Source organism: Sebastes fasciatus, chromosome 13, assembly GCF_043250625.1.
Source record: "Sebastes fasciatus isolate fSebFas1 chromosome 13, fSebFas1.pri, whole genome shotgun sequence".
NCBI classification, from domain to species: domain Eukaryota; kingdom Metazoa; phylum Chordata; class Actinopteri; order Perciformes; family Sebastidae; genus Sebastes; species Sebastes fasciatus.
Window position 1 is genome coordinate 22,116,496 of NC_133807.1, and position 27,908 is coordinate 22,144,403.

Sequence of the window (27,908 nt, forward strand, 5' to 3'; positions counted from 1 at the left end):
TTTTTTCACCTAAACTTCAAACAGATTGTATTTGATACCAACTTTGTACATATTGTAAAATTAACAATAGTGCATCTGCCATAGTGCAAAGCTCAAATGAACCAAACTCATACACGCATACAGTTTTCAGACGAGCTGCCTCCTGGACCCCAGACGGGATCTCTTTAATCTCATTTACAGTGGGTATCATTCCAGTGCCTCGTGGCTGAGGCGTTCACCCGGGACTCGGGGCTATCAACAAAATGTACAAAAGATTCATTACATTTAAGTGATAGCTGGAATGATGAGAGAGATGCGAGACAGCTAGCTCAGCTGTGACGCCACATTTAAAGATGCTTGGACAGTGTTGACTACAGGAGAGATTTGTCAGATGCGGGTCCTGTCGAGAGACTGACAGCTATATGTTTGAAACAGATACAACTCATTATTTTTAACATAGCTTTTAAATAAATCTTCATACAGTGCATTTAACATTCAGTATATCTTGCACATATTTACAAATAGGTGTGCATACAGTTGGCTAGTGCTCGTTTTCTGTAGTTACATGACATAAAAACGGTTATTTGTGTGCTGCCTTTATGGTGCCATGGCTGCAGCGCACAACGGTTTGTAGAAAGAGATGTTGTTCAAGAGGTAAAAACCTGCCAATCTACCTGTGATAGGAGGGGTGTTAAGGTGTACACAACTGCCCCTAACACTGATGTAAACACACATACATTCTTCTTTAAAAATCACCTACATTCACTCGTGAACAGACATACGGATTAAACCTCCTAAGCGTACAAACTTTGAGCCTGAAAGTGGTGAGCACGCACACACAGACATGTTGTGGAATGTATGTTGGTCAGTCTGTGATTGAAAACACTAAGTTACGGTCTCTGCTGCTTTAAAGTTCAGTGGTTTAAAATGATCCCAAAACCATTAACACCTAGCTTCCCTTTTTTTACCTGAAAACTTGTGGGGGGGAGGGCAGATAGGAAAATAAAAAGAACAAGTAACAATGAACATAAACTCAGTTATCAGTCAGGGCTCTGGCTAATGGCTGACTGTTTTTTGAGCCATCACTTTATATGATCATTAGTCCTTCCTCAGACTCTCTTTGGAAAACATGCGAACAACAGTCCAAAGTTTCTTTTCAGTTATATCCATGTTGCCCGACGTTGTAGATTAAAACAGATAATTGTCCACTTTGAGATGTTCAAGGCCTGGCCTTGGAGGAACTGTCCCTCAGGTCCTTCTCCTTTCAGAAAAAAGGAAACTATTTCCCCTCCTGTTACATTAATTCAGTCTATTAGATGCCCAGTCTGTGTGCTAGTCCAACATTTATCTGTGGACTTAGTTGGTGGCCAGTTTAGTTTGAACGCAGGCAGGCAGGAATTGGAAAGACATGTCACATATTAAATTGGTCCACGGTTGATATGTTCTTCATCAGACTGTTCAAGATGTGTGTAAAGGAGGTACACGGACACCGAATCACATTCTCAGAGCCACGGGACTGGAGGAAGACCCTGGTGTCTCCCACGCTCTAGGCGTGGCCCGGACACAGTCCTCAGCGGCCTGCTGGAAGCAGCCATGGGAGTATGATTTGGCTGGTATGGTGAGAGGAGTTCCACGGACCCAGAGGAGGACGGAGGACAGACAATAGGAGGAGCAGACGGGGGTGGGGGAGGGCGTGGAGAAATTTTGGGACAGGAGTGGAAGACTTTTTTTTTGTTCCCCTCTTCTCTGATGTGGAAACGACACAGTGCGAGGAGGACAGTAGACAGGACAGAGAGACAGAAAGACAGACAGATATCTTATCCTCCACCAGATCTGAAAGAGAAGTGGAAAACGGAGATAGTTAACAGAAAGAAAAACAAATACAGACGATGAAGATGAAGATGCAGATGCTTGAGAAATGGAAGAAGCCATTCTGCTTAAAGGGAATATTATGGGATTGGGGACAGTACAGGGTTGGGGAGTTTTTCATAAACAAGAATCGAAATGGGATGAAGCATTGAAGCAAAAGGAGCAGTGAGATGCACGATGAGCATGGTGCTCTGGGGGGATGATGAGCCACTTCAGATGGTGGATGAAAGAGTAAGTATGCTGAGGGAATATGGGATGGGATGTTTTGTGATGCTGCTTCATCAACAAAATATCACATGATCGTGGTCCTGCAAGGTTATACCTTCCTCTCCGAATGTTCCTGCATTCCATGAGCACACATTAAGAGAAGAGAGAAAAAACACAAACATATCAATGACAAAAGGAAATATGACAAACTAATATTAACAAATTAATATTAAAATAACTATAGTTTTAGAAGCATTTTATGAAGCTGATAATCTTGTATTAGAATTGCATGAAAGTTAAAGGACAAATAAACAATAACAGTACAACTCCACAAGAAAAATTTCAATAATTAACATTTAGAACAATTAAAACTTAGCATGAACAGGCTTTAAAGGGTAACTTTGGTATTTTTCATCCTGGACCCTATTTTCCCACGTATTTGTTTCTAAGTGACTAATGAGGACATTTTTTAAATTGGTCCTGTATTCAGGGGGAACGCTGTAACCAGCAGCAGCGAAACAAGCTGTGAGGGCAAGTGAGCAACATCAATGTAACGTTACGTTCACTAAAAGTGCTTGTTTTTGCCACTGACAGGGTCAGATTGTTATTATAAGTGTCTGACAACATTATGGAAAGGACCCTACAGAGAAATAAAATGTTTTCTCTTACCTTTCACTTCATCCGCTCTGTTCGTTATTATGTCCAAGTCTCAAGGAGAAGACTCGTCGTGGCTCAAATAAATACGGGCGGCCAACAAATTCAAAGATTACATCCACATTGTGGAACACATCTAAATATTCAGCCATGACATTGAAAATCTTTTAGATAACACTAAGCTACACTTTCTGTACTCCAACACAACAAACTCTGCCCGGCTGGCACTCACGTTTCCACCATGGATGAATTCCACTATTCCACCCATGTCTTCCAGCAACACATCACTTCTTCAGATTTCAGAACGAGACTTCTCCTTGAGTGTGACTCTTTCCATAATGTCTGACACTTATAATAACAATCAGAGCCTGTCATGGCAAAAGCAAGCTCTTTTAGAGGACGTAAATGACAGGAGCCAGCTTGCACCGATAGCACCAAATTACAGCAAGTGAGCGGCTGCCGTCTACGGCGCTCTCCCTCAATACTGAACTAGGTTCAGACATTGTTGTCCCTATTAGTCAGTTAGACACGAAAACATGTGAAAATAGGGTCTAGGTTGAAAAATATAGAAGTTGCCCTGTAATGTGAAATGTGGACATGAAATCTGAATCAATATTTGACTCATTTTCTTTCATGTTAAACTGGCTTTTAGATTTTTTAACAAACAATGACTCAGTCAGTCATTCGATCCATTATTCATCTACCAGTCCTCTCCAAAATCTTTCTTGCCAGATTATGATGACATCACATGCAGTAGGTCTACAGTAGTCATGGCCTCTCAGCCCCATAGAGTCTGACAAGGCACTACACCAGAAACTATTACACCCACCCTCTGAGCCAGAGGTCTGACTAGGAGAGAAAACTTCTTACAGCTCATGCACACATGCACAGACACTTACCTCTGCCCCTAAAAGGACTGATTACATGCTATAAGTTATTCAAATGTTGCTTTTCAATTAACAATTTTCAACAGCCACAATTATCTTATGAATCTAACTGTGAGTAAAGGAAGGGCAGTCCTTTTAGGTCAGAGTATAAGGAGTGAACAATAGCTAGCATGCACAGGTGGAACAGTGCAGAAGAAGCACATCAGCGAGTAGGGATGCACGATATACTGTATATCGGGCCCAACAAATTATCGGTTGATAATAGAAAATTTTAATTATTATGTATTATTCCGATCATTTAAATTATAGCGGATACATTAAATTAAATTAGATTAAATTGACTAATTAAATTAAATTAAATTAATTTTACCTAAATTTCCTTCAGGAGAAGAAGAAGATTTTGCACTACAAGTTTTTAGACGTACTTTACCAGAAAGAATAAAGGAACATTTAAGAGTCAGAACCGTTATTTGTTTTTCTTGTGTTAACAATAGTGATGTCAGTCAGATTCAAAGCAATGAAATATTAAATCATCCATCTTTGCTCACTACATCTTAGTCTTTCTTACCCTCCGGTGTGCATAAACTACAGGTTATGAACAAAAATGTTAAATTATCGGTTATGTTATCGGTATCGGCTGAAAAAATCCATATCGTGCATCCCTATCAGCGAGGGCATTTGGGACGGGGCTGCCTGTAGGAGAACTGGATACTGCAGGCTAAAAGAGCACCAAAGGTAAAACATATTTAAAAAGGGTGTTTATAGTAATCCACTGTAACCATTTTCATAAAAGGCTAATAATAAATCTAGTGGACTTGAGAGTGCTGCAGCGGTTCCTGGCAGATCAACATCTCGGTCCTGCCCTGTCATTACCCTAAAAGGGACTGAAATGTGATGTTTCGTATAGATTTTGACACCAAAAAGCAGTTCAAGCATTTGCACGGTTGAGCTCAGACTCCCCATTTCCCCTCCCCTGGCTGGGCGATGAGTTGCAAACGGGCATCTAGTATTTGAGAGGGGTGAGAGTGGGAGGAGCGGGGGGGTTCCTTTAGGTAGAAGCAGACAGGTACACAAAGGCATGCCAGAACTCTTACTTAAATCCCCATCCTGTTCCCCCTAGGACTATAGCTGCCAGGAGAATAGCACCTGCGATGGACCCTATTATGATATTGGTGCCACTGGGACCTGCGCATAGGAAGGAGGAGGGAGGAAGGGTGCGGAGGAGGAAGAGGAGGAGGAGGGGGAGGGGCAGAAACAAAACAACACCACTAAAAAACACGTCAGAGGACAGCATCAACACTGTACATCAACAACAACAACTAGAGAGAGAGAGAGAGAGAGAGAGAGAGGCAGATGGTAAGATACCTGCAGACAGAGAAAGAGAGATGAAGGGAAGGAGGAGGATCGGGCACGTTGGGGTGGAGGTGGGAGAACGGGCGGGTGAGCGAGGGAGGTCAGGGAGACAACGGTAACAAAAAAACAAAAACAAAGGAGAGAGAGTTTTATTACTTTGTTCTCATTCCCCTTCTCCTGCTCTTTCAGCTGGACACCCTCTTGCTCAGGGTGGCTTTTTTGGCCCTATGAGAGCAGCAGCTCAATTGCTCTGTGTCATTGGCAGACTGCAAGAAAGTAAGGAAGACACTTGAAGATGGTCGTGCCTGCAAGACATACAGTACTACCACATACACACACACACACACACACACACACATACTGTACACACACATATGCTCTAAAACGTGTTTCAACACACACCCACAATCTTCCAACATTGAAACCAAGACTCAGCAGGAAGAAAAAACACTGTGGGGTCTAAATATTGATGTTATCTTTCTCACAATACTCAGGTGAACTACTCTTTGTGTTTGAGGACGAGATATTGTGCTCCGCTTCAGTACATAGAGAAGCTACAGTGATGAAGGGTAGAGAGTATGAGGGGGATATGAGAGGCAGACAGAAAGAGAGACAGGGGCAGCAGTTTGAGAGGCGCTATGGACCTTTCTTCTCTGGGCCCGTTGGGACTGTCGGCTCAGGGATGGGATCAAAGACGCTGCAGTCCTTCCCTGTGTAGTCCCTGTCGCAGATACACTTCACCTCATTACTGCAGGTCTACAAGAGACAGAGAGAGAGATGAAAGTCAATTGCAATAGCTGCTAATAGAAAGAGACAAGCAGAGAACAGTGTTAAAACGACTATGACTAGATTCTTATCTTTTAAGATTCTGAATTGATTCATAACTTCCAAAAATCGATTTTTAAAAGCTTGTTTTTCTATAAAAGAACCTAGATATTGTTACTGATGGACAATACACACCAAGTCAAAGTTGTGACAAGCATTATTGTGTGATTTGTAAAAAAAAAATTAATCACATAATATACCATTTTTACAGTGTTATTTTGTTTACAATTACAATTTATTTATTTTTGAAAGTTTCTGAGAAATAGAAAGGCAGCTAGCCTACCAATTGTATTTATGTAACAGGCAGCATTTTTATTTTTGCATAACTTCTTGAAGTCACTGAACATTGAGAAGTACTAATTAGTAGAAAGTGTTTATAGTTTCAAGTTTATCTGTCATATGCATTTAAAAGTACAGTGTACAGTGAAATGCAATGAAATGCATTTTACCCTGGCTCTCTCTCAGCCCTTAAAATCTATAAATAGTACAGTTGATAAATACTACAATAAATAAGACAATACCTAAGAATAAAATTATAAAACAACCTAAAACATCCATAAAACAATCCACAGCTCTGCATTCATTTAGTGCTACTGTTCAGTAGTCTGACCGCCTGAGGGTTTATCTGTGCAAGTTTAACACTAATAAATGTTTAATGTAAGGTATGTCTTGTCTTATAACTATGTTGTTTAAAGAGAATAAACAGACTGTTTAAAAACGAAGCTATGACCTCAGTAATAAAAGAACAACTGAATGTTTTCCTTCAATGTCACCAAAAATGTTATGAGCTTCATAAAGATAAATATTATGGCAAGTATTGCACTAGATTACACAGCTGTGACCACTGTGTGCGTGCATGTAACTTCTATGTCTGAAAAACGTGAAGTTGTGAGCTTTTTTACCCCGTGGTCGGAACAGATGCGTCCATAGTTGGATCCCGAACAGCTGCTGAGGTTGAACGCCGCCACAGGGAGGCAGCGTCGCTCCAGACACATCATGTTGGGACCACAGGGAGTGCCTTCCTCCACATAGCCCAGGTCTGATCCATCCTCCAGCAGAGCATGGCCGCCTCTGGGTGAAGCATCCAAACATGTCAGAGAGGTGGGAGAGTAGGAAAATTAGACATTTAGGGACACATATTCTCATTTTCATACTATGTTTGTTGTAGCTGATGCCAGATGCCAGATGGACGTGACCCACTTACCTGCAGTCCAGGTACTTGTTCTGGTGGTAGAGGGTGAAGCTGGTCACCTCACCCTGCAGGTCTCCAAACTTTGGCTTCATCGTCACATTGGCACAGAACAGGAAGCCGCATAAGACATCCCTAAACAGGAAAAAGTGAATGGCAGAGAACAATGGGCATCAAACTTGGACTGTGTTCACAATATTCCACCTCTTTCTGTTTTCAAAAGTTGAACTTTTAAGTCAAGAACACATTGTGGGGGCTTCTAATAGTCATTATGTTGCTGCTATGTTGGCGTTGGCATCGGCTGGGTAACACACAAACCAACAATGTTCAGACGTTTACCTTTGCCGTTAGCTGCTTGCATTCAGGTAACACAATCAAAGACAGTTTTAGGTAGTTTAATCCAAGTTAAGTCACTTATTATGCTACCTGCAGATTCTATGACCACTGTCAAAACCTGTATGCCTCCCAGCATGCAACACACCTAGCTGCAGTACCATCCCTTCCTGTATAAATGCAGTCCTATTATAGATGACTGCTACCCAGTGCGCAAAAAAGGTATCACATAAAATAAACATAAATGCAGGCTCTTACACACGATTTGGACCATTTTTGGTGCTCCAGTTATAACAAAGGCTGTTCACACCAACATGGCTTCAGCTTTCAGAAAGCAACGGTACGGCCCCTATAGGTGTTTTTAATATTTTCTTTAAAAAAATTGACACTGAAATGACAGAAGTGGAAACTATGTGTTGGCTACACAGACATACAGCACTTAATAATAGAAAAATATAATATTGGTTGGTTTCTATTAAATTCAGTAAAGACTCAAACCTGAGCAATATCTGCAAAATAAATGTAGTTGAAGCACCACTTTTTGCAAGAAAGAAAAGCTGAATAGTGTGAACACACTCTTAATTATAACTCTATAATGATAATTTAATTAACTTAAATCGATGGATCTTGTAAAGGAAATATATGAAATGGAAAAAATAACCATGAGAATTAGAAATCAAGTTCATATCTTTGAAGAAAGATGGGAAAATGGGTGAGGTATACAACAGACAAGATTTCTAATGATCCCCCGGCTAGATTTGTCAACTAAGACGATAATGTGTGTACATATGCCACCTGGTTGTTTCTTTTTTTCTTTATCCTCTGAAATGAATTTATCAGCTACCTGTCAACTATCTATTTATGTAATCAGTTCTTTTATTTATTTATTTTCTCCTGTTTTTCGTTGATTATTATTTTATTTTATTATATTTTGTCGTATGTTCTGTGTATATGATTTCTTAAAATGCAAATCAGTGAACACACTCTTGTTCTTCCATGAGAATATCAGCCAGGGGAATCAGGATGGTGCGACTCACGGCTTGTTGCACTGCAGCCAGCCCTGGCCTTCTGGACCCGGACCACAGTTGCCTTTCTCCGTCCCCTCAGCGTTCAGCTTCTCATAACAAAACCTGTCTGCTGAATCTGGGAGGGCAAACAAAGACGCTAATTGGACTGCTGCAAGTCGAATGAGACTACAAAGCCACATATACAACATTTCCAGGTGCAAGCTGCATGCTGCTCTATACTTACTGTAACCCCAGAGTCCCCTACACTGTCCATCACGCGTCCTGCACCGTCCACCGTAACAGCGACCCTGAAGATATGAGACAACAATAATAAAGTATACGCATGGTACCTAGAAAAACACAATATACTCCTGGGAACACGACACAAAACCTTAAAAAAGGAGGAATTATATATTTTTGTATCCTGAGATGCACTCAAACAAATAACAAGAAGTTGAAAAAAATTGGAACCTCCAAAGGTAAACAAGTGGCTGGAAACAGTAGAAGACATATATAGAATGGGAAAGGTAATTTATAAAAATCAATAAGAACGAAAAGTTGTTCGAAAAAAGATGGGCCTTCTTTAAATTAAGTATATTATGGCATATTATAAGAAATATTATATGGATCACGTTTTGTGAAGATCTTTTAAGTAATATACATGAAACTGTAATAGAAAGTTGAAGCACCAGTAGATACTTTAAATTAAACCTTTTTCCCTTTTGTTCTTTTTAAAAAAAAAATGTCTCTTGGTTATTCTATTTATTTTTTGTTTATTTGTTTACGTTTGCACCTATTATCTGTAGATGAAAGCTAAAAAATGATAAAAAAAATTATTACAAGATGTTTAAATAATGTAAAGGACAGGAAATGTATCAACGATATACATTGACAAAATAAAGTATATAAAAAAACAGTTATCAAGTATACGTAAGCGTGAGCTGCAGACTAGAAAACATGCCACAAACGTACCCTTACCTGACTAGTATCACACATGTAGCCATCCAGCCTGTGCACATTATGAGGACACTGCAAAACAAGAAAAGTACTTCATGTTCTGGATACTCTGGTTCATCTTTCAGTTGTTGTTTTTTTACATCACAGTCAACTGTACCTGGCTGGAGTCTCCGGTGCAGGTCTCTGGGATGTCACAGTCGTTCACAGCCTCTCGACATACCACGCCTCTCCGCTCATACTAGGTCACAACATAAAAGGGATCAAGTACATGCTGGATAAGTCATATACAGTAAGTAACCGTACAGGCTGTAGATATAAGTAGCACTCAGCAGAAACTTTTCTTTTTCACATTTTAATTGCATTCATTTTAACTTCTCTTAAATTTTTCTTGTGATCTATATTTGGGGAATAGTACTGTATACTTATACAGTGGGGGCGCACACCATGAATTGGTGAGTTGCCACTAAGTTGAAGGTTGTGGAGGTTGAATCTCAAGCCACGACATTTTTCTAGGACTGATTTCCTATTCCTGCCGTCCTGATGTAACCTGACTCGCCAGATGGTTTGTTACACAGAACCATCTGAGAACCCGTCATTGGAAACTGTTTGGCATGCAGGGCAGGAATTTCACGGAGGCCATGAGGGCCACGGCTGCCGTGCCCCTCAAAAAATTATATACCATACAGCCACAGTGGCCTTGATGCCTCGCCCGCAATTACCCAAGCTGATTCCGCCGTTTTCTCCTCTGCCTCTTTCCTGTCAATACGGGGTTTTAGACACCAGTGTTGTGATTCTGAATTCAGGCAACATCAAGTGGGACGCTGCGCATATAACCAGTGGTGGGTTTGATCTCCAGCCTGGTATGAACCGCAGGAAAACCAGCTATTTATGACGATAGTTTGACACAAATGTTACCCCTAGATTCCACCAGAGGCCGCCGAAGCGCTTTTCAGAAGCGTCCCAGAAGCTTCTCTCCGCTCTGCTCTGCTAAAAATATGCGCCTAGTCTATTTATTTATCTGCGCGATATACAGTGTCTCCTTCACCATTTGAGGGTATGCACCAGTGAATATGATTAAAAAGTTATTTTTATAAAACGGTCACTATATCCTGACAGTAGTGCATGAGACAGGTAATCTGAAAAAAAATCATGTGCCTCTGTGTCCTCTGGTGCTCCTAATGGCATCTGCAAGATTTCACAGACCGGAGGAAAACAACCAATCAGAGCTGATTGGTTGTTGTGGTCTCTGAGCAGCTGTCAATCACTCATGAACTCCGACCAAATGGTCAAACTAGGCAACGCTGATCAAATATGAATCAATATTCTGTTACTGTAATGCCTATTTCTCACGTCAAATGTTTTCAGAAACATCTCGTAGTGTACTGTTTAGCTGTAAAATGAGAAAGTTTGTGACTTGACCGCTATGTTGAGATCAGTTGAGGAAATACCAAGCACCGCCCACCAGCCTCTTCTTCTCATATAAAGACAATCGACATGCTGTATTTACTAATTATATTAAGTTCACTTTTTTGAATCCTTGTAATATAGGTAGACTCACCTTGCAGCTGCTGCAGCAGAGTCCGTTACTGCACATGGCATCGTGGGTAAGTGTGCACTTTTTACAGCAGGCTCCTCCACTACGGACGCACTCCTGCAGACACAGACATGAACACAAACCTTCAGCTCTGCTCCAGAAAACAGCTTTAAGAGCTGGTTTTCATGCATGATGTCCAAATGGGTACTCACCACCTGGGATCCACAATCACACTCTTCCCCTGGCTCCACAAAGCCGTTCCCACACTCTGGAGGGTCCAACAGCTGAGGGAGACAGAGACAGACATATATATGTAAGTGGGACACAGATGGACGAGAGATGAAACGTGTTAGTAATATAGGAGAATGTTGGCTGGAACACAGAAACACTAATATGCATTACTTAAAGGGATAGTTGGGTGTTTTGAATAGGAGTTGTATGATGTACTTGTCCATAGTCAGTGTATTACCTACAGTAGATGTCTGTCGACACGCCCCCAGCTTGGAGAAGCAGACAGGAGTTACCGCACGGGAGCAAAGCAATATACAGCTGTGGACGGGGCCGGCAGCAAAACATATTATAGCCTCCTAAAAAAATCAATATCAGTTAAAGTGTACACTATATTTAGAATATTTTCACCGCTTTACCTTGCTGTCAGACAGACGTTTCCGACGGGGAACTGATGGCAGTTGTATCCATCTATGCTCTTGCCAAATCCACCAGACTACATTGAAAAAAAGTGTAATTTTTACCCCGCAGAACATAGAGGTTGCTGGTCTACCGCTGCCTTGATCGGTTAGTTAGTTTGTGTTATTGTGTGACTTTGGTGAATCCAAACTAACTCTTTAAAATACCAAAGTCACACCATAACACAAACAAACTAACCAATCACAGCAGCGGTAGACCAGCAACCTCTATGTTCTGCGGGGTAAAAATTACACTTTTTTTTAATGGAGTTTGGTTGCTTTGGCGTCGTAAACATAGACTGTATAGCCGTCTCACGGCAAGGTAAACCGGCGAAAATATTCTAAATATAGCGTACATTTAAACTAATATAATTTTTTTTAGGCAAGCCTTTCTTTTAGGTGGGTAAAATACGTTTTGCTGCCGGCCCCGTCCACAGCAGTCCATTACTTTGGTTCCGTGTGGTAACTCCTGTCTGCATCTCCAAATTGAACTGTCATCTACTGTAGGAAATACACTGACTATGGATAAGTACCTCATACAACCTCACTTCAAACTATCCCTTAAAAAGAAGAAAACAAAAAATATTCAATGCCCTTGTAAGTACGTGTTTTCCGGTGGAAATTAGACTACAAGAATAATTAATTAGTCTATAAATAAGATGCTCCTCTCACACCACATTGTGAATCCCCACATGGCCCTCACCTTGTTTGGCTTGTTGAAGAGGCAGCTCCCGCCCCCCTGGAGCAAGAACTGGATGTACTCATCAACACTGCAGCGAGAAAACTTTCTGGGCAGATAGAATCTGTGTTCACACACACACACACACACACACACAAAGATCGAGACCAGGACATAACAAAAAAACTTAAATAAAAACAGCACAACGCTTTTCTGCCAGTAAGGAATGCCAAAATCTACTGTGGGTGTCTGTGCCATCACTTTGCAATCTGACAGAAATGTTACCATCTGTAGTAGGATATTACTCAAATGAATAATTTAAAACTGTATTGTTCCATCTGGTAAGGCGCACCAAAATCCAGATCATGCATACTGTATAGTAAATACTTTATATTCAATTTGCAATTCTTTCAAGGTGGTTGGCACGCAGATGTCTGATGTTTCAACAAATTCTCTGAACGCATCAAATACAAGCTGTGATTTTCACGGGCTTGGCTCAGTAAAAGTCAAAGCATCCCTCTGTTACAGGTGTTAAATTGCCTAATTGAGTGAAATGAACGGAACAAATCGCAGCTTAGAGGGAGAGCGACAAGAAAACAGTCCTGCTGTTTAATCGTGTCAACAAACAGAGAAGAGATTCATTTTTACAGGTGTGTTGTGTTTTTTATGTTGTTGTTCACTTCAGTGTGCTATGATGTGGATCTTTACCCCGTGTCTTCCATGATGCAGCCCAGCCAGTTATCTGGGCACCTGCAGTCTCCTGTGAGGAAGACCAGGAGGAGGAAGAAGAGCATAGATGAGAGGGGGAAACTTAAATGAATAACGCGTGGTGATCAGCATTACAACCCAAGCTGTGACTCTTCCCATGCTGCAGCAAGTCTCGAGAAAAAGACTTATGTTTGACAAAGAGGAATAGACTTTCCATAGACCTGATACCTAGTGACAGAGGTGTGGAGAGCCTACAGTGTGTGCACTGAGCTCCTGTCCTGGCATTGAATAATAGACCTGATGGCTCTTCAACATTAATCACTGAGCCCATTGTTCAATGGCAGCAATGCTCTAACCACCACCCCCTCCTTCTAGGACGCAGGTGACTAATCACCTAATGGAGAAGTCTAATTACAGAAGAGAACTGGACAGGGATACCAACACCCAACGCTCTGTCTAACACCCGTCCCCCCCTGCCTCGATCCTTCCCACACTGATCTCGCTCTCTTTGATAATTTATTCAGTTCAACCTCTGGTTTATAGATCTCTCTATCCTCCCTTCTGCATTATCAGGCTTTCCTGTTGTCTTTTACCTGCAGCGTTGCGTATGTTGTTCCACCTCATGCCGATGTTTTGGCCAAGACTCTGGCACAAAGTGATGGCCATCGCTCCTACATTCCCATACTGCAACAAACACACATAGAATCCACACAGGGGAGTTTTATTGTGAGGTGATGGGGACAACACTGATATAAAATCCTAAAGGTGACTTGGGTTGCACCAACCAGGATGTACTTAAAACCAGGATTAAAGTAATAAATAGTTTGACATTTTAGGGAAATAAGTGTGTTACCTTTCTTGCAAAGAGTTAGATGAGAAGATCAATACCACTCTCTTATGATAAATATAAGGCTACAGCCAGCAGCCAGTTAGCTTAGCTTAGCACAAAGACTGTCAAGTCAAACTTTATTCATATAGCATGTTTAAAAACAACCGCAAAGTGCTGAACATGTACATAATTAAAATTAATACAAAGCAAGCAACAATAAAAACAGAGTAAAAACAATAAACATAATGTGCACATAACGGAAGTAAAAGAGTTGCAGCACAACAGAAGATAAACTTAATCAAACGCCAGGATTCTGTGGTCCGAGCTGTTTTAATATTAAAAAGTAAGATGTTCGAGAGGTTAGGGGCAGCCACCGCACAGGCTGTTTTTAATAATCACTGACATAAACACCCCCCACACCCCGTAGCATTTAATGATTTAACGAGTTTTTTTTCCATAACAACAGTGGCATTATGTAAATAAACTGGCATTTAAAGAGTTAAAGTTCTGAAAATTAATGAATATTTGGTAGTTATGATCAGCACTGAGGTTGGTTAAAAAATTTAACTCAGTGAAAGTGGAAAATAATATCATTATATAATTTCATGGCAGTTTTTTGACGCAGAAACTTTTGTCGTCTAAGGACATCAGAGCAGATCAGAGCTTTTTTAAGGGGATGCACAAGGGTTAAACTTATTTGTATTTATCAATGGTTTCATTTAAATTGTGCAACAAAGATGAGATAACATTTTAATCTGGTTTAATCACTTTGATTTAAATTTAGCTAAACCATAATCTATAGTTTAAAAGAATCCCTGTTGGTGCAACTGAAAATATAATCTTTTTAGATTTCCCTCACCTCGTTGATGCCTCCTCCCCTTGTTAGAGAGCACACTCCTCCTGTGTAGGCCGTCCCACTGCGGCTACTTTGAAATGTTCGCCCTCTGAGGTGCAAAGGAAAGACACCATAATTTAGAATAAAACCTCAACGAGCACCCAAACATCAAATAATAACATCAAATAAGCCTCAATTCTCAGGATATTAGATTCCTCTTACGAGAAAAGATTGACGACGTCACTCTGATCTTTGATGTTGTCCTTCCTGTATTTCATGAAGTTCTGCAGCGTTATCAATGGATCTTCAACTACTGGAATCATATTTTTAGAGTTCCAGGTCTCCATGGCAACCAGCACGATCCTCGTGTTCAACTGCTCCTTGTAGATCTGGGGACCGAAAACGCCCATCAGTTAACCTCTTTGTTGGCATGACACCTGTGCTGTGAACACTGTGTGTGTGTGTGTTATCTGGGATAATATACACACACTTCTTGACAGGTGGCTGTGTGTGTGTGCGTGTGTGCGTGTGTGTGTGTGTGTGTGTGTGTGTGTGTGTGTGTGCGGAGTTTAGGAGTAGGAGGATTATAATCCTTCAAACAAAGCTCTTACCGCGTCTGCCATGTTGACCACTGCTTTGGCAAAGTTCTTGGTTTGGCTGCTAGATTTACGCAGCTGTACAAACTGTGGAGAAACCGAGATGCACAGATGGTGTAAGAGATGGATCACATTCACTCTCTCACACACTAACACACACACTTTTGTACTTCTATACTTCTAAGGATACTGACATAAGGCATACATTTATAGGAATGTGTCTCTGAGCCCACAATGTTGGCAAATTGGATCTAATGTTTGCTTTATATTTTGTATTTACTCCATTAAGGGTGCTTTCACAAGCCATAGTCCGTTTGATTAGTCTGAATCAGAGTGAAACTGATACTTTTGGTTTGTTTTCTATTTAGTCTGTTTTGGTTTCACCAACGCGTTCTCATCCCAACTCGTCACATACTGACGCTTTGTCAGACCCCTCGGCGTCACTCTTTTCGGTCACAGTAAACACATGCTTAATGATGTGAAGTAAACAAAACATAAGGTTCAGGTAATAAAACCACTATAGTTAGGTTTAGGAAAAAACAACATGAGAGAATTTATCTTTTTCATTTCGAGAGCTGCCACTTCTATGCAGGGAATCGCAGACTTTAAAATATTGCTGTCAAAGTTGTTTCACTTTGACTCGGCACTGATCGACTGCGCATTTGAATCTCCGCCAGTTTATCTCGAATTACTTCATAAACGTCACTATTTTTGTGGATTTTATTTAGCATATTCTGTATGTTTCTTCAGCCCAGATGTCAAGCAAAAGGTCAGTCCTCTTCCACTAATGTTAATCTGTCATTTTATCTGCGTCCATCTCAATAGACAGCCTGCATTTTGGTTCACATGAATATGGTCCGAGATCACCTCTTGCAAGTGGTCCGCACCAGAGTACAGTTACTGCATTCACAACTGCCCAAATGAACCACACCAGGGGTTGAACTGCACCAGAGTTTTATTAAAATGGACTAAATGTTGGCTTGTGAAACTGCCCTAAGACCGTTTCCATTAACACATCAACATCTGTACATTTATACCTCTGAGAACAGTATAGTCTACTTTCAACGCAACATACTCTGATGTTAGTGGATGCCAAAGAACAATCTCTAGCAGCTCAAATGTAGCCTCTCTTTTCATGTGCCAACATTTGTCAGACAAGCAAACGTGACAACAACCAGATTAATACACGCATCCCCAAGCTAGGCTGGTAGATGGTTAGCCACGCACACCATGCTGGTAGTTAAAGACACTGCTGTACTGCACCTATGACCCGTACAACTCTCATTTCTCTGTACGACAAAGAGCACCAGAGCGGATCAGACGTCCACATAATTAGCAGCAAAAAGTACTTTAACTCACCATTTCGTTGTCGTTGACCACCATCAACTCAATATATTTGGTCTCAGTCTGGACAGAGGGCTTGCGAACATATCTCTTGGATCGCCTCAGCCCCTCAGACACCTGCTGCTCCCTCATTTGGTCCGGTCTGTCGTCATCAGCATCACCTCCTCTGCTATCCCACTCACCTTCCTCTGTACAGTCTGGACACACAGAGAAGCAGAGCTGCAGGCACTTAGAGCAATATTACTTTGTTTTTGTGCTGTAAGGTGCAGTTCAAATCTCAATTTCAGTCAAAATATTACAGTTCCCAATTCAGAAAGCTGTGAATATAATTATCACCCCCTCTGAATTAACTAAAAATGACATCCCATTCAATTATCACACTTGTTTTGGCAGAACGATCCTCTCTTAAAGGTGTGAAGAGATTTTTTTGATCATAGGAGAGACCACAATAGCCGGTGTTGGAGGTTTATTGGACAGTAACATAAACAGTAACCATCGGACATGTAACATTTATTTATATTTATATATTTATTTATAGGATGTTTGGTCTAATTTATTGAACTGAAGGCAAGGCAGTTACTGTATATTAAAATGTCATACAGATAAGAAGATAAGAAAAGACTTATAGCGAGACATGCCAGGCAAAAACATTGTTTTTCATGCACTGGTCAATTTTGAGATGACTTCTTTCAGACTAGCAGAAAAAAAGATTATGTTTTAAATGCACTTCTGTACCTGGGCAGTGGGGGGGAAGTCTGATATCAGGCATCCTGCGGATTAGGTGAGCGCCATCATCCTATAACAGAATACACCCAGATGACATTAGACACATAAGGACACATAAAGACAACAAATAATAGACATAATTATGTCTAGAGCTCCAGCAATTAATCGATTAGTTGTCAACTATTAAATTAATCAGCATCTATTTTGATATTCTATTAATCGGTTTGAGAATTTTTTTAAGAAAAGAAAGTCAAAGTTCTCTGATTCCAGCGTCTTAAATGTGAATATTTTCCGGTTTCTTTACTCCTCAATGACAGTAAACTGAATATCTTTGAGTTGTGGACAAAACAAGACATTTAAGGACATCATCTTGGGCTTTGGGAAACACATTTTTCAGCCAATATATATTAGCTGAGGGCTGACATTTTATAGACCAAACAACTAATTGATTAATCGAGAAATCAACACATTAATGGACAATGAAAATAATCGTTAGTTGCAGCCCTGATTAGCACAACAACTACTATCCTCTGACTATTTACCTGATTGCTCCCATTGTGCAAGGGCTCAATCCCGTAAGAGAAGAAGCCGTCAGAGAACATGCCGCTAAGGACCAACAACAAGAGAAAGACCGTGAGATGCAGAGCACAAAGAGACAGAACAAATGTGATTTTATAAATAAAGGTTTACTATGGTGCTCACCACAGGCCGTGGCAGGTGGAGAGAGCTGCCCAGGACTCTGGCAAACCTCTTAACCTTCCCTGGTAGTAGCAGTGCTCCCCTCCCTGTGGACACAACGCACCACAACCTCTACTGACACACTTTAAAGGCTCTCTTTTATCCTTCATTGGGTATTGTTATAGGTCAGCTCTGAGGAAAAACCTCTCACAACCTCTGCATATGTGACTCCCCTCTCACTCTTTCCCCACTATAGCTTTTATGGCACAGTTTGTGACCTACTTGTGTCCTGTGCTCTATTGCATTATATTCTGCTTTTCTGACAATAGAGGTGGAGGTAACAAGGATAATCTTCAATAAATCAACAGTTAGTGTAGGTTGCACACACAGTTAGATCTGAGAATTTAACATGGATTGAAAAACACAATATGAGAGTAAAAAATGAATTGTGCTGTGCTCTTTCCTGTCTTCATAACAACCTTGACAATAGAGCCCTAGCTTTTTGTCTCCAGCTAACACTCCCTCAAAAGTGGGCGCACTGCTTCACAAGGTCACGGCGGCGATGATGAACCACCAGGAAAGGTGAGAAAAGTGAGAAACACCATTTCACCTGGACCAAATTGAGTTCAGCAGGGTGTCTCAGCCAAGGCAAACAACGCCCTAGTGCTTTGAATGGAAACAAAAGCATTGTGATGACAGAGATCAGCCTGGTGACGCGCTGCCCCTGAATGCATCACACCTGCCATGTCCAGCAGCACCATCAGAGGCATAACACGAGGCCTCCTTCCAGCTGAGCGACAATCTGGCCTGACTACGGGTCTCCATCCCCGACCCCGTGAGCCTCCTCTCCCTCCCGCCACTCTGGGAACAAACTGATGGACACACATACACCCCCAAAATTACTCCTCCCCGTTCCAAAGCTCGTCTCGCCTTTGTATTAACTGGCATTTTACTCCTCATTTTCCCTCCTCCTCCTCCTTTCTCGCCGGCTCTGCTCTTCCTTCCTCCCTCTCGCTCTTCTTTCATTCTCTTCGCTGCCAAGAAGTTAATGACACTGCTGAGCTAACTGGTTGCTATGGAAACAGGCTTGTGATTGGTCAGGAGGACTGAGGGAGAGTTTGGAGCGATTGTAGGTGGGGACATGGAGTGCTGGCTGGGTGGGTGGGTGGGTGACTGCTGGGGGGGGGTTAGTGAATGGCACATTTATACAGAAAAAAAACCATCCCTCCTGGCTGGCAGAACGCAGTGACATTCCTCTGGTCTGTCCTGACAAGCGCACATCACATTAGATGTCAAGGCTTTCATCCATTTTCCTGTTATCTCTTAATTCTTTCTCTGAGCTCGTGGTTTTACACCACAGGCGTCCGCTGCCTTTCTTCTTCTTCACTGCCTAAGAAAGGCCACAGCGGAGAGGCACGCGTGCACGCCGCTGACAGGAAAAACCCACGTATGTAGAGCACAGTAACATGCATAATCTTAACAGTTACACGGCAGCCTACTTTTGAAGCAGAGAGCACACAATGCACCTTCTATAAATAGATAAAAGGGGAGGATGAAATCAAACTGTGAAAACTTCAATAAAGCATCGCAATCACATAAATAGATCAGCTTTAAAAGATAAAAACAAACAAAAAAATGCATTTTGTTTCTAAAATGAGACATTAACCAAACAGATCAGCCTGAGATGACCTTAAAAATAGAATTGTTCCGATACTGATACCATCATTTATTTATTAAAATCGACTTGTTTAAATCACGGATGTATAAAGAGAACTGGATGCAGCGTTGTAGGCGGGCTCCCGTTCATTCCTATGAGAGTTGCTCAGTGGCACATGAAGCCAAAATGGCTCGACTGCTGAGTGATAAAGTACCCGGATCATCCGGCAATCTTCTGCATCCATTGGGCCCATAGAGCAGGCACTCCTGCTTGATTATCTAAAAAAACAAATTGAAAAAAAAAACTCTTTCCCAATGTAAGTCTATGGGAAAAAGTATTTTTAGGCTCAATGGCATCCTGTAACGGACACGGAAGTTGTAGCACCACCTTTTCGCCACTACGAGAATTTGCCTCAAAGCCCGGCGCTCTTCCTGAGGGCTTTGTTTAACCACAAATCAATTCTTCTTCGCCGCTCCAAAACAGAAGCCTTCACTGTGCTGTCGCCCTAGATGTATCATGGCTGCCACTGACAACTACTGTTTTAGAGCAGCGAAGAAGAACTGATTGCAGGTACTTTGTCACGTGACAATAGCAAACAACAACAGTGTGGTGCTAGTGGAGAGTGTAACGGTAGTCAGAGCGAGGAACATGTCGGCCATTTGGCAATATTTCACAGTGGAAAATGTGTTCATGTTTTTACAAAGGGTTTAACCTGAGCCAGGCCATACAACAAAGATGGTAATCATCCATACATGGTCAGTAGTAAACAGCTGTTAAATAATAACAATAACCATATTTTATTTTTTTTATCACGCTGGTATCGGTTCTGTACTCGGTATCGGACGATACCGCAAGTTCAGGTATCAGAATCAGTATTGGGAAGGAAAAAATGGTATCAGAACATCTCTATTTATAATATATCTGAGACATAGGAATTGTGTTGTATAATGAGCCCTAGTAAGGTATTGCATCCGACAAACAAAACTTTAAACTAATTCTGATATTCACTGGCAGCAGCACCAGTGACAAAGTCTCAGTTTCTGCAGCCAAAGAACTGAATGCTGCACCGCCGCTCTGGTCATCTCATTAGTATGCTGCCTTCTTTGTGCCAAAAGACAAGTTCACTCACTAAAAATCCTGTCAGCACACATCCCCACCCCACGCAAACAATCTTACCACCGACTGTGAGGCTCTGCCATCCTGGTTAAAGTGCCGTTCCACATATTCTGAAGACAGGAGGTGACTGCAAAGAGAGGAGAGACAGACTATGAACAGCATTATCTCTTTCACCATGTAATCAAAAATGGTTTCATCAGGGTTATTTTCCACCTCAAATGTATTTCACAAAGAATAAGTGAACGTATTAACATGCGGCGTTAATAAAATCAGTGGAAGCCCATAAACATGCAGCAGTGTGTGTCTGTGTGTCTGCTACATTGGTATTCCCCATCTTGTCATGTAACATAATAGAGGCGCTAAGTGCATTTGCTTAAGTGCTGGGAAATGCTAATGAGAACAGCTGCAGCGAATTAAAAGCACCCACTGATACTGTACTGAAGTGTGAACAAAAACAGATCTGATGATTTATTTGGACGGTAATACTAACTGGTTTAGCTCCAGGTCCAGAGTGAAGGTATGTCCAAAGGCTTCCACTTGAAAACAGCTCTGGGCCAAGTGGACGGGCTGAAAAAAAAACACAACCCTCAGTGACAGAGACAGATTTCATAGTTGATAAATCAAAGTGTAACAAAACGTTTGTGGTTAAGAGTGTCGCTCTGTCAAAAGCCACGGAACGATTGTGGAAAAAGGTCCCATGAATAATTCAACAGAATCAATAGTACGTACGCTCTAAAAGCAACTCGGCAGCTGAAATATTATGATTGATAAAGTCGACATTGATCGACACTGGCTGCCAGCATTCAGGCAGACATGACAGCAGAGAGCTATGGTTGTTGTTTACGAGCTCAGCTGGAGTTTCGTGATATAGATGGATGGAGAGGGGGGAGGCAGAAGGTGGAGAAAACTTTACCGGTGTGGTCTATATTCAGCCATGCTGTGCCAACGCCCCATAATGGACAGCTGCCAGAGAGCTGAGGAGGTGAGGAGACAGCAGGGCCAGCAGAGAGAGAGAGAGATTTACTGCAGACTAAACAGTGTGTCTCTTCAGCCGTTCTGACTGTGCCAGCGTGGCTTTGATCTCAGTCTGGAGGAACCAGGCTGCAGTGAATCACTGGGCTTTTACAATAAAATGCATCACTATCCAGGAATTATTCCTTCCAGTGAGTACGGACAACAGATTTCTTACTACTGTCTTGGAGAGGCTGAAGCATGGTGTCTATCAGGGCTTCTGTCTCGGTATAGTAATGTTGTTCCATTGGTTGCATTTGTGTTCTGATCATTATGTGACTGTGTGACTGTTCTTAAAGCGATAGTTTTGGTGTTTTGACGTGGAGTTGTATGAGGTACTTATCCATTGTCAGTGTATTATCTACAGTAGATGACGGTCGGCACGCCCCCAGTTTGGAGAAGCAGAAAGGAGTTACTGCACGGAGGCAAAGCAATGTACTGCTGTGGACGGCGCCGGAAGCAAGATGTATTTTAGCCACTTAAAAGAAAGGCTCACCTAAAATCATCAACATAAGTTTAAGTGTACGCTATATTTGGAATATTTTCACCGCTTTATCTTACCGTCAGACTGAAGCCGTTTTATCCATCGGTGCTCTCGCCAAATGCCACCAGATTCCTTTGAAAAAAACTGTAATTTTACCTCGCAGAACACGGGGGTTGCTGGCCTAACGCTGCCTCGATCGGTTAGTTTCTTTGTGCTACTGTGTGACTTTGGTGAATATGAACTAACCAAAGTCATACAATAACACAAGCAAACTAACCGATGCAAGGTAAAATTACTGTTGTTTTTTTCTCCCAATGGAGTCTGGTTGCTTTGGCAAGAGCCTAGATCACGGCTGAAGTTCCACGTCAGAAACACAGACTCTATAGCTGTCTCACGGCAAGGTAAACCGGCAAAAATATTCTTAATATAGCGTATACTTAAACTGATGTTGATTTTTTTAGGTGGCTAACATACATTTTGTAGCTTCCCCCGTCCACAGCACTACATTGCTTTGCTTCCGCGCAGTAACTCCTGTCTGCTTCTCCAAACTGGGGACGTGCCTTCCGTCATCTACTGTAGGTAATACACTAACTATCGATAAGTACCTCATACAACCCCCACTTCAAAACACCCGAACTATCCCTTGAAGGTGGTTGAAAAACCAAACAAGGTCCATTTAGTTGCTTCACTAAAGCTTTTGATTGTACCACACTATCTTCTCAATTGAGTTTGAAATGAAATTCTAGCTATCCAAAATTGTATTTTTCCGAGCACTTTTAAGGACTTCTCGTCCACATTGGTTCAAAAGGTGAGATTGAAAATTCACCACCAGGTCCTTTTAGGAGCTGCTCTGGAGCTTTTGATCGTATCACATCATCCATCCATCTTCTTAAAGGCCTTTTTGAGCCATGATGGATATTAAAATGTAAATAACTCATTATTCATTATGAAATCAATATACATTTTTACCTAATCATAGTAATGCTAAAAGATGTGGCTGACTTCTTTATGTTTGACAACAAACTGCTACATTTATGTGGGAATTGGTCCCACAGTGAGTGATTTTCTTCATGGATTTATCTTTAAAGATGCTAAATTGGGAGCAATTTCTATTGCCTCTACACGGCTTTCAACACGGCGATGGCTGAGCCGGCGGCTCACAGCTAATGGTGCCAACAGCGCTACCAGTGCTAACAGTGAAAACAACGGCCGTGAGCTAGCCAGTGGGGCACGCTCACATGCACAACATGCACTAAAAGCACGTAGGGCCGGCCCTGCGATGTCAACCAAGCACAGAGGAGCTCTGATTGCAACACACACAGAGGGAGAGCAACTTCATTGCTCAGGTAGACATTACTCCTCTATATCTTTACATAGCAAATAGTTGTTTGATGCTATATTAATGCTCTGGATATTGTATAGAGCCCCTTTAAAATCAATGTTTCTCACATGATATAATAATATAAATATCCTGGTACAGCATATCAACCTCAGCCTGAAATCTTAAAAACATTGTAATCCAATTTGTGCTATAACAAATTATAGTCTTTATGCAAAAAAAACCCCATAAAAAAACGTGAATCTTATCATTTGTCTTTCAGTGTCAAGTGAACACAACAAATCATCGCAACAGATAAAAAAACAAAAAACTTGAGAGGCAGAAATGCCGCCTCATCTATTTTCAACTCAGCGTGATGTGACAGATAAGAAAGAAAAAGTTAATCTCATCCCCTGCTGCTTCTAAATTTATCACGTCCCTCATTCCAAGCATCTTAAATATTTCAATAAACAAAACACAGCAGGTCTAGTGCAGCAGCTAAAACAGGGACTTCTGAAACCTTGTCTACTTGAACAGCTTCATCATTTGTATCTTCTGAATATAGATTATGTTAGCTGTTGTTGTTTTTTTAATCATATATTATATACTTGGTTAAGACAGCTTCTCCTCCAGAGCCAACAACATTCATCTTAACTACATAGTCTTCAAACATGTGACTCTGTGTGTGTGTGTAAGGAGCCTAATGTACTCTCTCATAGCAGTTATATGAAGTACATCATATCACCATGACACAGGGAGAGAGAAACAGAGAGGGGGCAGGGATGGGATGGGGAGTGCTCAAGCCTCTTGGACCATGCAGCACTCCTCACACAGGCCTGCTTCATAATTAATGGGGACATACTTCAACACACCACTGAATAATGAAGAAGTCAGGGGCTCAGCACCGCAGCCGGATGATCGGACATAATGACTGAATATTTCAGGATGGGCTGCACTTGGTCATGTGGAGATGAGGGCCACTACAAACACGCACGGAAACATTCAAACAGCTCTTTGATAAACTGTGCATTTACTACAATGTATGCACAAAGCACGTGAAAAGGTTTTAGTTTCAGAACTTGCTTGAAGTTTAGGCCGGAATAAATAGCTGGAAAACAACCACTTGTCTGTCTTGGGTTCATCTCAGCCGACATTACTTCACTGTGGATATAAAAAGGTATTTTCAGTGACTAACTGGGTCAAAATCACGAGGAGCAGAGACACTGCTGCAAGACACCACCCTTCGCTGTCATCCCTGTGTAGCAGGAGCCGGGTGAGCAGCAGAGAGCTGAGGGCTGCACTGTTACAGACGCTGGAAAAATGAGGTTCCCATCAGCAGCACAACAGTCTGTCTTGGTACTGTCACACCCATATGTCCACACAGACTTGCTACTGCCAACAATAGAGAATCTTCTTTAGTAAGGATTAGGGCTGTCAAAGTTAATGTGATAATAACGCGTCAACACAAATTTGTTTTAACGTCACTAATTTCTTTAACACATTAATGCAACTTGCGTTTTTTAGGTTGTAGCGGGCTCAGTTTTAAGCTACAGTGAAGATACTGGTATCATAGCAACCATGTCATCTTAGCTTGTCCCGAAGGAGGCTAAATAATGCTCCAAACGTCCGCTAAATTTTGGCGAGGTAAAAACTGGCATAGCCATTTTCAAAGGGGGCCCTTGACCTCTGACCTCAAGATATGTGAATGAAAATGGGTTCTGTGGGTACCCACGAGTCTCCCCTTTACAGACATGCCCACTTTATGATAATCACATGCTGTTTGGGGACAAGTCATAGTCAAGTCAGCACACTGACACACTGACAGCTGTTGTTGCCTGTTGGGCTGCAGTTTACCATGTTATGATTTGAGCATATTTTGTATGCTAAATGCAGTACCTGTGAGGGTTTCTGGACAATATTTGTCATTGTTTTGTGTTGTTAATTAATTTCCAATAATAAATATATACATACATTTGCATAAAGCAAGCATATTTGCCCACTCCCATGTTGATAAGACTATTAAATACAAATCTCCCTTTAAGGTACATTTTGAACAGATCAAAAAAAGTGTGAATATTTGGAATTAATTACGATTAACTATGGACAATCATGAGATTTATCATGATTACTTTAATCGATTGACAGCCCGAGTAAAGATGCATGCAGAGCACTAGATTTCTACTTTCCTGAACTTATTTTTCCGCACATCAAGCTGCAGGCCCACTTTTCATATGACGAAAAATATTCTACCTCCAATATGTGAGGAAATAACGAATCCTCTGATTTAAAAAGCCATTCTCATACATTGTCCAACTAGGATACTTTTTTTTTAATCACATTACAGTGAAATGAATCTATTCCTCATGTTGCTGGGAGATTCCTGAAAACTTTGTCAAGGACCCCTGGGTGTACCTGGCCCCCAAATTAAGACCACTGCTGGGCTGATAATCGCAGAGAACAGAGCTACAACTTACCGAGGTGTCCCCGGTGCTGTTCTTCACCCTGGTATCCAAGTAGTCATGAGCCATTTCCTCCTCCGACTCGATCTGCTGCACCAGCCGCTTTGGATAGGTGACCTTGGTGGCAGTGTCCCCGCTGTCCGGCTTCCCTGCCGGGGTAAACCAGTCCCAGATGTCTCCATCCTGCACCGGGCTCCTGTCCACACCTGCAGGTAGTACAACAGAGACACTTGTTACCACACTGTGTGGTCTCATGAGTGTGTAGCGAGCTTGGCAAGGTAGAGACACGCCTGTCTCAATTGGGACCTGGTAGTGGTGTAATAAGCAAAACAAATAGTAGAAGTTGATTTGAAAGTGATATATATTTTTTCTGTAGGCTAATGGTTTGTTGACCTAATTCATCACACTGACCAGTTAATAACATTTTATCTGGCAATATTTGTTTATAGATTATATTATAGATTATTTTGTATGTTGTATATTGGTAGAAATTAAAAAATTTTATTCTTATTTTATTCTAACGTTTTTATCTATTCTTTTGTTATTATACTGTTTACGTGCACCAACAAAACCAAAGCAAATTCCTAGTGTATACCTCTTACACCTGTTAATAAACACGATTCTGATCTGTCACTGCTCTAATCTAAGAAATGTAGTGGACACAATGATGAAACAAATAATGAATGCAATTTGTCATAGTTTATAGGCTCTATAGTAGCCTGACGCCCATATTGACACATACACACAAGGCCTATGGAGTTTCCAATCTCAGCAATCATCAATCAGGCTGTAAAACATGTTGTCATGGTGATTGACAAGGTAGTGCTTTTCCGATATGTATTGGCTTAAACCCAGCTGGACATGGTTGGATATATAGGCGATGGGGCTGCCATGGAAATGTGTTGATGCAGCAAATCCACCGCATCGGAGAGTGCTGCTGCTTTCAGGCCAGCGAGCTGCTTGGCACCGAGCTCCCTTTACAATAAAATCACAGAAAAGTGCTGGTGCAAGGGGGAAAAATGTGGATGCAAAGAAAACGAAAAGGGTGCCCCTCTCTCTCTCTCTCTCTCTCTCTCTCTCTCTCTACCTCTCCTCTCCTCTCCTCTCCTCTCTCTCTTTCTTACCTGAGACCGCAAGACTCTCGCCCACTGCAGCAAAGACCATGAAGCACCACACCGCCAGCATGATCTTCACATATTCCCCCGGATTACAACATCGAGAGCCTGCAAGATGTCACGAAGAGGAGCAAAAACCGCACAGCAGAAATGATGGCGAAGAGTGAATCTGCTAAACATCTGATGATGATGCGCGTCCCCTCATCTCTCCTCCTCTCTCTATGCCTCTCTCTCTCTCTCTCTGTCGCGCTCTCAGAATGATGAGAAATGAATCATAACCTATAGGCCTCAGAGGATCAATACAGGCCTATATATTGATCATCAGTCAGGAAATAGTGAGGAAATGGGTGTATGGATGGATGAGGCTGTACGTGTATTATGCGAATCTGCGGTATGGATGGGATGGGAAAGCGAAGAGAGATGCTCTGGGTCTGCGGTGAGAGGAGGACACGTGGGACCGTGGTACCCTCCCTCATCTCGCGCAGCCTCCTCCTCCCGTTGCCAGGGAGAGGATGCGACAGCACCGGCTGCTGCTGCTGCTGCTGATGGGGAGCAGAAGCCACCAAAGGGAGGGATCAACAATTCATCCACTTTCTCAATATTTCGGAATACATGAAGATTACAGGTCTGCAGAGGATGACTGTTGTGTGTCCCGATCCAGGAGATACATCACAGCTGAACACAAAAACATGTCATTATTAGATCTGTCAATCAATTAAAATATTTAATTGCGATTAATCGCAAATTAATCATTCTTTTTTTTTTTTCTGTATACATGTCCAAAGAATGCTCCTAAAACCAAAATAATATTGGCACGTCTTAAAGGGACTGTTTGTAAGAATCAGAATTGCTTGTTAACAGCGACACCTGTGG

At 41.6% G+C, this 27,908-nt stretch overlaps 1 protein-coding gene across 3 annotated transcripts; it reads right to left on the reverse strand.

Moving 5' to 3' along the window:
* Positions 1-122: 122 nt before the first annotated feature.
* On the reverse strand, positions 123-27,243 carry LOC141780805 (disintegrin and metalloproteinase domain-containing protein 11-like). 3 transcript variants are annotated; one of them, XM_074656197.1, is made up of 26 exons: positions 27,045-27,243; positions 25,936-26,126; positions 21,139-21,215; positions 20,709-20,775; positions 17,900-17,982; positions 17,740-17,803; positions 17,207-17,267; positions 16,487-16,668; positions 15,143-15,214; positions 14,754-14,920; positions 14,556-14,640; positions 13,461-13,551; positions 12,868-12,919; positions 12,184-12,283; positions 11,007-11,078; positions 10,819-10,911; positions 9,418-9,498; positions 9,282-9,332; positions 8,548-8,611; positions 8,334-8,439; positions 6,979-7,098; positions 6,677-6,845; positions 5,594-5,705; positions 4,691-4,781; positions 2,171-2,188; positions 123-1,812 (listed from the first exon to the last, which is right to left on the reverse strand). In XM_074656197.1, exons 1-26 carry the CDS (start codon positions 27,103-27,105, stop codon positions 1,797-1,799), a joined length of 2,346 nt encoding a protein of 781 aa, XP_074512298.1. In that variant the 5' UTR covers positions 27,106-27,243; the 3' UTR covers positions 123-1,796. The 3 variants fall into 3 exon arrangements, 2 of the variants coding, with proteins under 2 accessions (XP_074512298.1, XP_074512297.1); XR_012596724.1 differs by lacking the exon at positions 4,691-4,781 and adding an exon at positions 5,106-5,215 and having other exon boundaries at positions 1,695-1,812; XM_074656196.1 differs by lacking the exon at positions 4,691-4,781 and having other exon boundaries at positions 1,413-1,812.
* Positions 27,244-27,908: the final 665 nt, after the last annotated feature.